This window comes from Hippocampus bargibanti, linkage group LG08, assembly GCF_051943395.1.
Source record: "Hippocampus bargibanti isolate YZ-2025 linkage group LG08, ASM5194339v1, whole genome shotgun sequence".
In the NCBI taxonomy this organism is placed as follows: domain Eukaryota; kingdom Metazoa; phylum Chordata; class Actinopteri; order Syngnathiformes; family Syngnathidae; genus Hippocampus; species Hippocampus bargibanti.
Genome location: NC_142741.1, coordinates 2,560,624 through 2,576,168, shown reverse-complemented (window position 1 = coordinate 2,576,168; position 15,545 = coordinate 2,560,624). Strand labels below are relative to the sequence as shown.

General features: G+C 39.6%; 2 protein-coding genes across 4 annotated transcripts; one reads left to right on the top strand and one right to left on the bottom strand.

The window, feature by feature from the left end:
• Nucleotides 1-371: 371 nt before the first annotated feature.
• spc25 (SPC25 component of NDC80 kinetochore complex) lies at nt 372-4,190 on the top strand. Its single transcript, XM_089003098.1, has 7 exons — nt 372-490; nt 707-872; nt 959-1,024; nt 1,598-1,744; nt 1,849-1,953; nt 2,090-2,188; nt 3,254-4,190. The coding sequence occupies exons 2-7, from the start codon at nt 722-724 to the stop codon at nt 3,400-3,402; spliced, it is 717 nt and encodes a 238-aa protein (XP_088859224.1). The 5' UTR covers nt 372-490; nt 707-721; the 3' UTR covers nt 3,403-4,190.
• A 17-nt stretch (nt 4,191-4,207) lies between these two features.
• On the bottom strand, nt 4,208-15,024 carry nostrin (nitric oxide synthase trafficking). Of its 3 annotated transcripts, XM_089003097.1 has the most exons (16): nt 14,959-15,024; nt 14,761-14,846; nt 14,580-14,663; nt 12,893-12,955; nt 12,729-12,810; nt 11,778-11,840; nt 11,570-11,668; nt 10,568-10,693; nt 9,354-9,452; nt 9,150-9,275; nt 8,274-8,382; nt 8,102-8,190; nt 7,893-8,018; nt 6,476-6,683; nt 4,990-5,082; nt 4,215-4,893 (listed from the first exon to the last, which is right to left on the bottom strand). In XM_089003097.1, exons 1-16 carry the CDS (start codon nt 14,983-14,985, stop codon nt 4,757-4,759), a joined length of 1,617 nt encoding a protein of 538 aa, XP_088859223.1. In that variant the 5' UTR covers nt 14,986-15,024; the 3' UTR covers nt 4,215-4,756. The 3 variants fall into 3 exon arrangements, with proteins under 3 accessions (XP_088859221.1, XP_088859223.1, XP_088859222.1); XM_089003095.1 differs by lacking the exon at nt 4,990-5,082 and having other exon boundaries at nt 4,208-4,893; nt 14,959-15,002; XM_089003096.1 differs by lacking the exons at nt 14,580-14,663; nt 14,761-14,846; nt 14,959-15,024 and adding an exon at nt 13,605-13,919 and having other exon boundaries at nt 4,216-4,893.
• Between the last annotated feature and the right edge of the window lie 521 nt (nt 15,025-15,545).

Sequence of the window (15,545 nt, the reverse complement as noted above, 5' to 3'; positions counted from 1 at the left end):
ATGTAAATGAGCAGATACTGTACTAAAAAATAGCCGAAGCAGTAACGTTTTCAAATCAATAGATGGCGGTAATGCTTTATTATATAGTAGTTTGTAAGCCATTTTTGAAAAACGAACAAGAAGAAAGTCCCGCCTCTGTATCCTTTTGTGTATAGATGACAAATTGCAGTTCGTTTTACGATACTTTTTTTACGATACTTTTTTTTTACATTTAAATTCTTATTGGGGTACATATTTTTTAAAATTATAAATGCAAATTAGCATACACGAAAAAAAAATTCGAAGCGGTCATGCTTTCAAATCAATAGATGGCGGTAGTGCTTTCTTATAGTTTGCGAGCCATCATTGAAAAACGAACAAGAAGAAAGTCCCGCCTCTATACTTCCGGTTAAGTTTCCTTCGACAACCCGACCAAGCAAACCGCGAAATTTTGAAAATAAATAACGAACGGAACGTGCGACTTCCAGCGTATAAACAAATATTTCATCACGTAAGTACCACGCGAACGTCTCCCATACTCGATTTTGGTTTAGTCGAAAAAGTCAAAGGAGGTATTTAATGACGCTAAAAAGGTTCCACGGCGAACTCGGAAGATTGTTATTCCGCGTTAGCATTAGCCAACGAGCTAATGGTACGACTGCAGTCGTTATGGCGTTCAATATACAAAACCTCAATTATTTACCTTGTACTTTTCCCTCGCTTGCAGACTCCCTAAATAAACATGGTGTCAATCGCGGATGTCAACAGCACCGCTGTTTTTGCCAAGCGACGGACAGAAGCGCAAAGCAGCGCCTTGAAAGCAATTGGCGAGCTCAAAGACGTTTTCGCCGAGCTGATCCACACTCATCGGCAATTTCTGAAAATGTCTCGAGGTATGGTGGATGAATGTCCGGCGACCAACCCGAGGCTAGTCGTGCTTGTTTAAACCGATGCTTAGTTCTCCGTTTATTTTGCACAGATGGATGCCTGAAGAAATTTGCAGATGATGAGATCCTGTTTGAGACCATCGAGGCGTTTAAAAAAGGTGAGTTTCTTTTTGCCTTTTGATGAAATACAGTGATACATTTCCTAACGATCTTAATTGGTTCCCAGACAGACTGTGTAAGGCGAAAAGTGTGTATCCCAAAAAATTATTTCACATAGGAAACCGTTAAAATGAGAATAATCCGTTCCCAAGTCCCCATAAAACATAATTTTCTACTTTCTAATTTTCTAAGCCTTAAAACTACACAAAATATACCTTCTTTTATGTATAATAAATGTGCTATGGTATTATAATTAAAGAAATAAACTGTACTGTATAATAAAGTGGTTTTATTTACCTTTGTGATGGTCGTTGATGGCTTGATGGAATGGAGTGGTTGCTTTCATCAGCATTAAACACTTGATGAGGAACGTAGCCTTCTTTCACCGTCTTGAGGAAAGATCCCTTGTAGGTGCTTTCTCTGCCATAATTTTACCTAGTTCCTCATCGATTGTGTTCCGTTTAGCTGGGTTGATAGCTTTTTGCATCAAGTATATAGGCTTATGCGGGTTAGCTGTCCTAATCTAGTGTAAAATTTTAGTATTTTAAATCAACGTTTGCACTAATACTCAGATCAGCAGCACAAGAAAGAGTCATTGCAGGAGAAACAGCGCGTTCTTGCAGAAATGACATCTGAGATTGAGCGAAAGGAAATGCAGAAGAAAAATATGATCAAGGATTTTGAGAAACTTCAAGAAGAAAAGAACAAGACAAGAGAACGTAAGTATAATACTGTACGTATAGGCATCAATTGCCGTGTATTGATGTTTGTTTTTTTTTTTTTTTTTTTTCAAATCACTGTTTCATTTTCTTTCGTTCTTCAGGACTCGAGTCTCAGTATAAGGCAAACAAAAACAGACTGAAGAACCTCCAAAAATCCAGATTAATATTTGAAGAAAATTTGGGAATGGAAATCCGAAAAATTGAAGGCAAGGCAGAGTTGTTTACTGTTGTGTCAGATTTGATCATTTTTGCTTTTCCATTTAAAATCCCAAAAGCCTGTTTTTTTTTGTTTTATTGACTCCTGCATTTTGTGTAACTGGTGTTGTTATGCTTTTTGTGAAGATGACAAGTTGCAGTTTATATTCCGAAATATCGACCAATCTGATCTGAAAAGTCCATACATCATCACGATGGAAGTTGGGAAAGACGGATCGTATCAAAGTAAGCGCCGTTATTCAATGTATTAGAAAAGTGAATGCTTGATCTTAATAATGATAATAATAATTTCATTTATAAGCGCCTTTCAAAACTTTCAAGGTCACTTTACAGTCACAGAATACGTTTTTGTTCCTGTGGTTGAGCAGCGGCAGCCACACGTGCCAGCGTTCACTCAACCCGGGATAACTCAAATAGATAGAAAGCAAGCTAGCTGATAGATACCAAGCTAGCTAGCTGACAGCAAGCTAGCCGATAGAAAGCAAGCGAGCCGATAGAAAGCAAGCTAGCCGATAGATAGCAAGCTAGCTAGCTGATAGATAGCAAGCTAGCTAGCTGATAGAAAGCCAGCTAGCTAGCTGGAAAGCCGGCTAGCTGACGGAAAGCTAGATAGCTGATAAATAGCAAGCTAGCTGGTAGATTGATAGAAAGCTAGCTAGCTATCTAGCTGACAGCAAACTAGCCGATAGAAAGCAAGCTAGCTGATAGAAAGCCAGCTAGCTAGCTGGAAAGCCGGCTAGCTGACGGAAAGCCGGCTAGCTGACGGAAAGCTAGATAGCTGATAAATAGCAAGCTAGCTGGTAGATTGATAGAAAGCTAGCTAGCTGACAGCAAGCTAGCCGATAGAAAGCAAGCTAGCCGATAGATAGCAAGCTAGCTAGGTGATAGAAAGCCAGCTAGCTAGCTGATAGAAAGCCAGCTAGCTAGCTGACGGAAAGCCAGCTAGCTGACGGAAAGCTAGATAGCTGACGGAAAGCTAGCTAGCTGATAGATAGCAAGCTAGCTGATAGATAGCAAGCTAGCTAGCTGACAGAAAGCAAGATAGCCAGCTGAAAAAAAGCAAGCTATCAAGCTGATCGAAAGATGGCCAACAACTGAGGTCTGATTTCTGAAATTTTCTCCCCATGGATTGCGAAAAAAATTCATTGGAATCATACGTCCATTAATTGTGTTTCCAGACTCTTATCTTCCAAGTCATAACCCCCAAAAAGAAAAGTATTGATGATGACAATTTGTCGATACATGTAAACCGGCTACTGTGAAATTCACCAATCGCTTCCTATGTCACAGGTGTGTCAAGCAAGCCCTCACTTGAATGTTTACCAGACTTGGAGAAAAAGCTGCAGGAGACCAAAAAAATCGACGTTTTCTTGAAAAACGTCAGGAAACAGTTCATCTCCCAAGCATGCCAAGATGCCATATTAAAACACGAATCATAAAGATCTGCAGCAAATTCCCCGACAGTAAGTTATCACATAGCACTCGGAAGCAATAAACAACAACAACAGTACGTACCAAATAGACATTTATGGATGAAACCATTTTTGTTTTCGGGGGTGGTGGTGGTAAATAATCCCAAAATTTAATAGCTAACAACTGCTTTTATTTTGAATTGATGAGCATGAGGAAATGACAACAACAACCTGTGACGTGTTTAAACGTTAGCTTGATGTAATCATGACAGAACTCACTTGCTCTTCCACAACATTTATTCAAGATGCATAATAAACGATCGTGTTTGTTGTACAAGCTAACGCGCGGGTATCTCTTTGGAAAATTCCGACGGTATTTAACCCGTTCACTGCCATTCACGCATTTATTCAGGAAATTGAAATTTATTCGGGTTTTGTTTTTTCATGCTTGGGTGCTGATAAAGTGCTGGCCATGGCCTCTTGCAATGTTTTTTCTTTTCCACAAGGGGGCAGCATTTCCTTTTTTTTTCTATGTTAGCGCTTTTAGCGCAGCTTCAGCTTCAAAGCACTATTCAAACTAATATTGCATTGTATTTTGTACAGCAACCCACATTTTAAGATCATATAACTCCAGACCAATATAATTTAGGAATTAACTCTTTCTTTTTGATGAAAGAATAGATGCTAGCTTTCTATCTATTTGAGTTACTTCCGGGTTGAGGGAACGCTGGCGAGTGTGGCTGCCACTGCTCACCCACAGAAAAACTTTATCCTGTGACTGTAAAGTGACCTTGAGAGTTTTGAAAGGCGCTTGGAAATGAAACGGATTATTATTATTATTATTATTATTATTATTATTATTATTATTATTATTATTATTATTATTATCTGGCTATCCAGCCATCTATATAGCTAGCTGGCTAGCCAGCTATCTAGTTATTTGCTATCTAGCTAGCTACCTAGCTAGCTAGCTATTTCCTCTCTGTCTAGCTGGCTATATATTAGCTATCTAGTTAGCTATTAGCTGTCTATCTGGCTAGCTATCTAGCTGGTTACCTATTAGCTATATATTAGCTACCTTTCTATCTATTTGAGTTGCTTCCGGGTTGAGTGAACGCTGGCACGTGTGGCTGCCACTGCTCACTCACAGCAACTTTGTTTTTCCTGTGTCTGTAAAGTGACCTTGAGAGTTTTGAAAGGCGCTTGGAAATGAAATTATTATACAATTTTTTTAGACTGTATTGAATGTTTATGTCGTCCTCAAACTCAACATTCTGCGGGTCCTGGAATTCGAGTGAAAATGACAATAACCTTGGCACATGAGTGGACACATTTTTTTTTACACATTGTCTGGCAGTGAAGGATTTCATATGAAGATGCTTCAGGCTTCAGATGATTTGATGTTACTCATCACAGGCAGCTCCTCGACATAAGTGGACGGAAAATGACCCGTCTGGCCGTTAAGTGCGCCAAACCACCAGCCGTTTTCTTCCTTGGTGTAAATGTCTAGTAGATCTCCTGCCAACACGTGCAAGTTTAGAAATCTTTGTTCTGCTTTTGTTTTTTGTTTTTTAATTATTATTTTAGACAGACTTCCTTTGCACCGATTCGTACCTTCTTTCAGAGTTAATTCATCACTGCGTTGAGGTGTAAAGCTGTATAAGGCCTTGCATTGCCCAACGGTGCAAACGTCTGGTGTTCTATGAACTGTATGTTTGATTTTAGTGTTAAGCATAATACAACCCCCCCCCCAAAAAAAAAGCGTTCCAAATACAGTGATACCTTAGCTTACGAACTTAATTGGTTCCCAGAAAGTGTGTGTAAGGCGAAGAGTTAGTCTTCCAAACATTTATTTCCTAGAAGAAACCATTAAAATGAGAATAATCCGTTCCAAAGTCCCCATAAAACATAATTTTTGACTAAATAAACTACACAAATATACCTTATTTTATGTATACTAAATGTGCTATTGTATTCTAATAAAAAAAACGGTACTATATAATAGTCGTTTTAAAGTCTCTTAGAAATTAAATGTATTATTATTATAAATTATATGTATTATGATGATGATTATTAGTATGGTTATTATGATAACTACCCAGCTAGGTAGCCTGATAGCTAGCTATTAGTTCTCTATTAGCCAGCTAGCTAGCTTTCTATCTGAGTTATTCTGGGTTGAGTGAACGCTGGTGCGTGTGGCTGCCGCTGCTCACCCACAGAAAGACTTAAGGTGCTCAGAAATGAAATGTAGTATTAAAATTACCTGGCGATCTATTAACTATCTGGCTGGCTCACTAGCTATCTAGCTATTAGCTAGCTAGCTTTCTATCCATTTGTGATACTTCCGGGTTGAGTGACCGCTGGCGCGTGTGGCTGCCGCTGCTCACCCACAGAAAAACTTATCCTGTGACTGGAAAGTGACCTTGCGAGGCGCTTAGACATGAAATGTATTATTATGATTAGTATTGTTGTTATTATTATTATTTATTTACCTTTGCGATGGTAGTTGTCAGTGGATGACGAACTTCCAAGTTGCCTCTTGATGATATCCAAGTGATATGATATCCGATAATACCCTCACTCACACTGTCCACTGCTAGCTGCTTTTCATGAATCCAAATCAACAGACGTTTTTTAACCTCTTCTATTGCCTGAGACCGTTGCTTAGACAACACAGAAACACCCTTATTAGCTTCCTTGTTCTTAAGAATGGTAGCAGTGGTCGATTTAGCGTACTGGTACTGGGATGCTAAGTCACACAAACGCACACCTCGTTCATGTCTTCTTCTGCTCGACTGTAATTTTCTTTTGTGTCCTCTTCGGCTTAACACTAGCCCGTGGTGGAGTCTTTTTCCGTCCCATAATAGCAAAAGTACTCCACTCAATAACAAACTACATCTGCACTCAGAGAGGGGGTCAGGAAAACTAGTTTGCCAGCCACCATGGCGCTGTGCGGTTTGGTTTGTGTGCCGAAAACTAGTTTGTCAGCCAAGACTATATGCTCGCGAATTTAACACTCGTAAGGCGAATAGTTAGCTAGCTAAAGCGTTCGTAAGCTGAGGTATCACTGTAAGCGCTTACTTTTCCGTAAAACTCTTACCGTGTTCTCTCTGGGTTTGAACAAGGTTCTCCGATTCCGGTGCAGTGCCAGAGATCTGTCCACCGGACGCAAGGTCCTCACTTGGACATTTTGGGGTCTGAACGGGTCCTCTGTAGATGATGGAAGCTCTCAGGGAGTGTTTGGTCCTGAACGAGCTCTTCTTCAGTTTCACCGGCCGAGTCAGTTGAACCACAGTGTGCTCGCAGTCCTGATGACATCATCGGTAGCATAGCTCGTCAAATGCAATACAATACAATACGGTACATATCGATTTCTATTGTGCTTTAACAACAGCTGAAGCTATAACAAAGCGCTTAACATAAACAGTTATCATATACAGGTTACAACCGTGTTCCGTTCCGACCAAACGGTCGTAAGTCAAGATGGTCGTAAGTTGAAATCCATTCAAAATGTTGAATAGAGACTCAGAGCTAAATGACTCACAAACTCCCCCTTTTAAAATATTAAAAATAGGGTCTGGAGGTCATGGTCGTAAGTACGGGTGGTCGTAAATCGAGCCGGTTGTAAGTCGGATGTTACCTGTACACGACATAAAGCAGTGACAAAGATAGTAGAAAGCACTAAGAGAGTACTCGCTGTTGTTGCTAAAATCTATGAATCATTAAGCTTGTCTAAAAATGGCCCAGAGTACTGAAATTCCCTATTGATGCTACAAAATGGCAGCCATGTACTACTTTTGTCTATAATGAAGTTCCTCAACTCACTTCAGCTGTTCCTTTGTGCCCATATCTTACAGGCGCAGGTAGTGGTGCATTAATTAGTATTAACTCATTCACTGTATTCGGGAATTGAAAAGTATGGCGTGGAGCGTTTTTTTTTGGGGGGGGGGGAGGGGGTGCCGATAATGCGCTGGTCAGCCCTCTGTCCATGTTTTTGCCCTTCCACCAGGGGTCAGCATTTGCCTATTTTTTCATATTTGCGCTTTGTTACAGCTTCGGCTGTTGTTAAAACGCTATATAAACCAAGATGTATGTATTGGATTTTGGACAACCGCCCCCATTTCAAGCTTCCATAACTCCAGTCCCATACAACTTAGAAATTAACTCTTTTTTTTCTGATGAAAGAAAACAGTACATTTTTTTAACATTGAATTGAATGTTTATGTCGTCCTAAAACTCAATACAGGTAACATCCAACTTACGACCAGCTCGACTTACGACCACCCGTACTTACGACCATGACCTCCAGACCCTAATTCCAACGCGCGATTAGGCCGGCAACGCGTAGGACAATTCTCTATTCAACGTTTTGAATAGATTTCGACTTACGACCATTTCAACTTACAACCGTTTGGTCAGCACGGAACTCGGTCATAAATCGGATGTTACCTGTATTCTGTTATCCGGCAATTTGGGTGAAAATCACCAAAACCTGGCACTGGAGTGGAGTTTTGTACCTTCTCTCTCCATTTGACAACGCAGTCCCGAAATCTGTAGAAGGGTTTCGGTTTGCCTTCAATTTCACACAGCGACATAGAAAGTTTATCGTGCGTGGCCTCCAGGAGATCCAGCTTCAAGGTGCTCTGGATTGAAAAAAAATAACGATAACGGTTAGCGATCTTCTTATTTGTCGTCCATCCGCAAACGGGGCGACGGCGACGCTAACCTCGTCTAGCTGCTGCTCGGTCTCCTCCAAGTTCCTCTGGTTGGAAAACGAAGGGTTTTCCGAGTAGCTTTTCATCAACTTTTCAATCCCTTGCCACAAGATCACCAATTTAAATTGAACTGCGCTCGCTCAATTAGCACAATTAGCACAATTAGCAATTAGCGCGTCTTACCTTCGCAATCTTTCTTTGCTTTCAAAATGGCTTCCTCCAAGCGTTGGAGTTTTAGTTTAATTGCTTCTCTTCTTCGCTCTTTGCACATGAGGGATTTGGTGTCTTCCTCCTGATGAATGCAATAAAAATACAAAAATAAAAATATGTATGACTAAGTTCTTATCACTCATGATTGACAGGTGATGATGATGTCATCCGCTTGAATACGATCGCTATTAGCAACAATGCATTTGATCCTTGTAAAGTTCGGACGTTTGAACACAAACGGTGGAGCAACACATACATATAACAGGCATGTATTATTTATCCCCCTGGGAAGAGAGGGAGATATGGTTACAGCTTACCTGGAGTAATAATAATAATAATAATAATAATAATAATAATAATACATTTAATTTCTAAGCGCCTTTCAAAACTCCCAAGGTCTTTTTACAGTCACAGGATACGTTTTTCTGTCGGGTGAGCAGCGGCAGCCACACGCGCCAGCTTTCACTCAACCCGGAAGTAAGTCAAATAGAAAGCTAGCTAGCTAATGGATAGCTAATAAATAGGGAATACATAGCCAGATAGCCAACAGCTAGTCAGCTAATTGCTAGCCAGCTAGCCAACCAGATAGCGAGCCAACCAGTTAGCCAGAATTTAGTTGAGAATGAAGTTGTGTCATATTTTATAAAAATGTTCAAATTGAGTCAAATTTGTTTTCAGAAAAAAAATATAGGAACAAACATGAAGCAAATTTTTGTAAAGTAGAAATATGAAACGTAAATGTATTTTTTTGAGTTATAAATCATAAGTGTGTACATCTCTATGCATATCTGTATTATACTGCCCCCTGGTGGCCATGCCATGCACACCAAATAAATATAGTAAACTTACAAAATAATCCGTCATCAAAAATTCGGCTTTGCTATCTTCTGTCGAGACGTTGTTCTCCTCCACCAGCGTTTGTATGTCTTTGTCCATGTCCACCCTTTGCACCAGAAGCTCGATCTGCTTTTGGCCCTGGAACGCTCACCTTCGTCACGGCTAACGATAATGATAGCGATAATTGACGATATAGCGACGATCGTGATATATTACGTGTTTGAGCGTCTGGCCAAAACTGGACATGTGCAGGTTGTAACGGCTCAAGATGTTACAAAGAACTTCGATCCGTTGTTTTTCCACTTCCTGAACGACCTGCAAAAAAAGCAGCAATGAAGGGATATTAAATGTAGACGACAAGTAGTTAAAAAGCAAAAAAAAAGGTTAGAATACAGAATAAATTAGTTTTGTGAAACAGTATTTTAACTCCTTCACTGCCAGACAATGTGCAAAAATGTGTCTACTCCAGTGCCAGGGTTTTTGTCATTGTCACTCGAATTCCGGGACTCACAAAATATTGAGTTTTAGGACTACATAAACATTCAATTCAGCGTAAGAAGTCTTAGACTCTCTTCTTTTAGCAGTAAAAAAAGATGTAATTCCTAAATTATATGGGTCTGGAGTTACCTGTGCTTGAAATGGGGGCGCCTGTACAAAATATAATGCAATACATACATATTGGTTTATACAGACGCTCCCCTACTTATGAACATTTGAGTTACGAACAACGGTACATACGAACATTTATGTAGTAACATACATAGCATTCTCTCCAGTTGTACATGTACATACCTTTATAGAGCATATACAGTAAAGTCTCTTTATATCGATATATAAGGGAGTCCGAAAAAATATCGATATAACCAGGACTATCGATATATCCGACCCTGTTTGCATGTAATTTTCTCCGTGCGTGCATAGAAATAGTATCGATATAACCGGGACTATCGATATATCCAATATCGATATAACGAGACTTTACTGTCTTTTATACAATTTTTCTTTTTCAGTATAAACCAATACGAGTTACTTATACAAGCGTTAAACATACTTATATAAATCTTAAACATACTTACATATGCCTTAAACATACATTCCATACAAAATATAGCACTGAAGCAACTTACGAACACATTCAACTAACGAACGAATTCACCTTACGAACGACCGTTCGGAACATATCTCCTTTGTACGTTTGGGAGCGTCTGTGTAGCGCTTTAACAACCCTGGAAGAGAAACAACATTGCCAGAGGTCTGACCAGCGCTTTATCGGCACCCAGCCAGAAAAAAAAACACATGAACAAATTCGGGAATGGTGATCTTAGGTCATATTTTCAATTCCCGAATAAATTTGTGAATGGCAGTGAATGAGTTAAGGTGATTTTCAGTTCTTTCTACTCCATATTGAAATTGATGTGACGTTTGAGTACCTGGTAGCAGTTTTTAAGCGTATTTTCCCACTTGAGTCTCATGCGTTGGCCCTCCATGTTGCTATTAAAGTACTCCTCGTCCAGTCGCGTCTGTACCTCTGCCGACTTGGTCAACCGATTGAGCATCTGCAAACAAAATTTGTCCCCTTGGTCAAATCCGTCCCATTACGGGGTCACTTAAAGGACAACCGACACCATTTTTTTTTTGTTTCCTGACATCAGAAAAACGTTTTATAGCATCTAAAATAGCCAAAACACGCAGGCTGATATTTTCAGTCAAATACAAAATACTAACAAAAATGACTTAGTGTCCCAAAACTACGTTGAAATGGCGAGTTTCAGCAGGTCCCGCCCCCTTGTTCGTGATGTCACGCCAGGACATCTTGCCTTGCTCTAGAATCAAAACAATGGCTTCAGATTCGGAGAAGATGCTTTCTTGTTACTCATCCAGTTATGAATATGATTCAAATAGTTCTGAAGAGGAAAGCATAAATATTTGCAATCGATTAAAGAAGTCCTGTATCATTTTGAGGCGTCTGGACTCCAATGTAGCGCCCAGAAAATGCACAAGATGGCGCCCAAGCTCCGTTGGAAATGGACTGCTGCTGCTGGGAATTTGTGTCAACTAGTATCGAATAGTAGTTTTGGTGCAACACACAACGATTCACCATTGCGTTATTTATGTGTTTTCCTTCTAATTTCGCCATCAACACGAAGTTTTCAGATGAAAAAAAGTACCCAAAATGCATTGTGTGTCGCTTTCTCGGTCAGGGGCGTTCCTTCCGTAACGTCACTTAGGGCATCGTCATCAACTCGAAAACAAGACTTCCTGAATATTCAGCGCGAGTCTTAAAACGTAAAATATAGCTATATGCGGTGGAATCTAAAATACTCTGAGTAAAAGTCATTTGAAGTGATTTTACAAATTATGGACACAACTTGTCCGGAAGTGTCACTTGTCCTCTAAGTGCATATAAAAAAAATCAACGCAAAATGGCCGACCTTTTGTTTTTCTTTCTCTGTAGATAGTTGCTTATTACTTTCCACAAAGTTGAACAAAGCTTCATGCTCCCGTGTTAATCCAGCTAGTTTCTTTTTGGTCTATTTCAGAACACACACAAAAAAAATATGCTCCTTTATGATTTCAGCTTTGAATTCCTCGATGTTGCGTTCAGGGTCTTCTCCTTGGATCTGTTTAAATAGATGTCACCTTGAGTTGCTCAGTCCAGTTCGCCATAACGAGTTTTCCTGTTCTCTCAATGGCATTGTCGAGCTGTTTAAAAAAAAAAAGAGAGGGCGTCCATTAGCGGTCACGCTGGATGGATTTTTTTAATTTTAATTTATGACATACTGTCGATAGAAATGCCTCAAAATTGAAATGACCATATTTGGCAATTTTTTTTAAATCATTATTTTTGTTTTAAAATCTTGCTTTCGCCCAATATCCTAACATAAGTGAGCGAGTGATATAATAATAATAATAATACATTGAATTTACAAGCGCCTTTCTGAACACACAAGGACACTTTACAATAAAAACAATACATACATAATACAGTGTACATCACAGGTGTCAAAGTCAAGGCCCGCGGGCCAAATCCGGCCCGTCTAATCATTTTTTTCGGCCCGCGAAAGCAAATCAAACTTGTTAAATTCCATGATGATTGCTAAAATCTGAGCCAAAATTTCATATTTTTGGATGTCAACCACAATAAAAGTCATTATTCTTGACTTCAGATTTGAAAACAAGTTCATTAATTTGCTGTGTGCTCTATATGTAATATTTGAAGGGATTTAAACATTCTAATGGGTTCCCCAAATTCATAACGGCCCTCGAGAGGAAACCATAACTACAATGTGGCCCGCGGCAAAAAATGACTTTGACACCCCTGGTCTACATAATACAATAATACATAATAGCAAGTGAAATGAAAGCAAGTTTAAACAGGTGTGTTTTGAGGTGACATTTGAAAGTAGAAAGGGAGTCAATATTCCGGATGTTGGGTGGAAGTGAGTTTGGGAGCGTAGCGGCTGAAAGCTCTGCACCCCATCATGGTGAGACGGGCAGAGGGCATACAGAGGTGGAGGTAGGATGAGGATCTGAGGGCCCGAGAATGGCAGTGAATGAGTTAAAAAAAAACAACAACATAAAAACACACACAGGTCTCTTTCTCTTGTAATGCTCGTCTAAGACTTGACGTATTTCCAGTATGGCCTCCTGCTGAAACGCATTTCCCAACGATCTAAAATTAAAAAATAAATACATTCCATGAACATCCTTTTATTCATGATCATTGCCATGGATGGTTTTCAAAATAAAAGTACCTGTGGGCGTCTGCTCGGGAGTACATCTCATCTGACACCTGACACCAGGCGCCGTACACCGAGCTGAAAACAAACAGCCACATGCGCCAGCTTTCACTCAACCCGGAAGTAACTCAAATAGATAGAAAGCTAGCCAGCTAGCTAACAGATAGCCAGCTAGACAGTTAGCTAACTAGCTCGATAGCCATATCGCTAATAAATAGTCAGCTACATAGCTATCTAGCTAGGCAGATAGCTAATAATAATAATAATAATAATAATAATAATAATAATAATACATTTCATTTATAAGCGCCTTTCAAAACTCTCAAGGTCACTTCACAGTCACGGAATAAGTTTTTCTGTGGGTGAGCAGCGGCAGTGACACGCGCCAGCGTTCACTCAACCTGGAAGTAACTCAAATAGAATGGTAAGACAAAGATATAGAAAGCTAGCTAGCAAGCCAATAGATAACTAATAGCTAGCCAGAAAGCCAGATAGTGAATGTTTAAGCAGGGTTTACAGCTTTACACCCGCTTGTCAATCTGATATTTTTTATTTTAATATTTAATAATTTGTTTTAAAAAATTGCGCATTCAATTTCCACTGGAATTATTTTCTCAAACTTGTTCAGCCTGAATTTAAACAACACAATACAGTGATACCTCGGTTTACGAACACCTTTGCTTACGAACTTTTCGGTTTACGAACGTTAAATTTATGAAAATTTTACCTTGGAATGCAAACCATTTTTCGGGATACACACGGAGCGCCACCGTGAGTGATGTGTCGTTGGCGAACGAGCCCGTTTTCCTAACCAGAAAATGGCAGCCGGCTTGTTTTGGTTCTCTATTCCCTGCCCCAAGTCTTCGGTTAAAGCCACGTGATTGGTCAAGAACGCAGCAGTTTGGGGTGGAGGGTTACAGACAGAGAAAGAGTGAAGCCATTCTCCAAAAAAGAAAATGGCACCCAACATTTTTTTGTCTTCTATTCCCCGCCCCCAGTCTTGGGTTAAAGCCACGTGATTGGTCAAGAACGCAGCAGTGATGGGAGGTGGTTTAAACATCAAAGAGACAGGCAGATGACAGAGAGTGACAAAATGGATAGAAAACAGTGAATTGGACTCATTTCAACTTTGATAGTTTAAAAGCAGAGTGTAGACTGCAAGGTTAAAATATCCCATCAATCAGGCTCCACAAATAACCCGCACAAGCCATCTGTACACTTGATTCAAAAAGCGAAACAGAACATAATTGATGAGGAAGAAGGTAAAATTATCGCAGAGAAAGCACCTACAAGGGATCATTCCGTAAAATGGTGAAAGAAGAAGGCTACGTTTCTCATCAAGTCTTTAAATGCTGATGAAACCGGCCACTCCATTCCATCATGCCATCAATGACCATCACAAAGGTCAATAAAACGACTTTATTATACATTAGTATAATAAATAAATAATACCGTTTATTTCTTTAATTATAATACCATAGCACATTTATTATACATAAAATAAGGTATATTTTGAGTAGTTTTAAGGCTTAGAAAAGTAGAAATTTATGTTTTATGGGGACCTGGGAACGGATTATTCTCATTTTAATGGTTTCCTATGGGAAATTATTTTTTGGGATACACACTTTTCGCCTTCCACACTCTGATTGGGAACCAATTAAGTTTGTAAGCCAAGGTATCACTGTATATCCACATCCCTTACTTGTTGCTCATCCCTTTGGCAGCCCTCATAAGTTTTCCAGCCAGTTTTTGAAGCCCCTTAGCATACGTGTGGTCTAGCTCCGACCTAAAACCAGTAGTCATAAAGTAAAAAAAAAAACGCTTCCAAAGTCATTCAAACGTGACGTTGCGCCATTGCATTTTTTTTTTTTTTTGTCTTCTACCTTTGCTGCATCACGCCCATGAGTTCTTTGCAGAAATACTCGCCATCTTTCGACACTTTTTTGATATTTTGATACAGCTGGTTGTACTGAAACGACACACAAAAAATGATTTCAAACACTACTTGGAGACGTAGTCGGACATGAAGACCTAGTGGGGCAGATCATTTGGAAACTAAAGCGTTTAACGTAGATACTTACAGAGCAGCTGCTGATATAGTCCTTCATCTTAAAGACTGAAGCCGTTTGTTGACTTTGGACCTTGAACTTTGACCACCTTCCCTCCCCCCCCGAAGTCACTCATGCAGAAATCACCTGAGTTATTGTCCGTGAACCTTACAAAGGAATATTCCATTTTTTTTTGCCTCAGCTTTGGAATGGATTGGATTAGCCTTTATTAGTCTGGTAGTGGAGAAATTTCCATTTCACAGCAGCAAAGTGATGAAAGGACGAGTAAAGGAAAGGAAGAAGTAGAAAAACAAAATACAGGAGCTACTGTAAAGGCAGCCACTTTCGCGGCGCCATCTTGAATAATAATAATAATAATAATAATACTACATTTCATTTGAAAGCACCTTTCAAAATTCTCAAGGTCACTTTACAGTCACTGGATCAGTTGTTTCTGTGGGTGAGCAGCGGCAGCCACATGCGCCAGCGTTCACTCAAACCGGAATAACACAAATAAATAAAAAAATAGCTAGATAGCTAATAGTCAACAGATAGCCAGTTAGCTAACAGATAGCACATAGATAGCCAGCTAGCTAATAGATAGCCAGCGAACCAGCCAT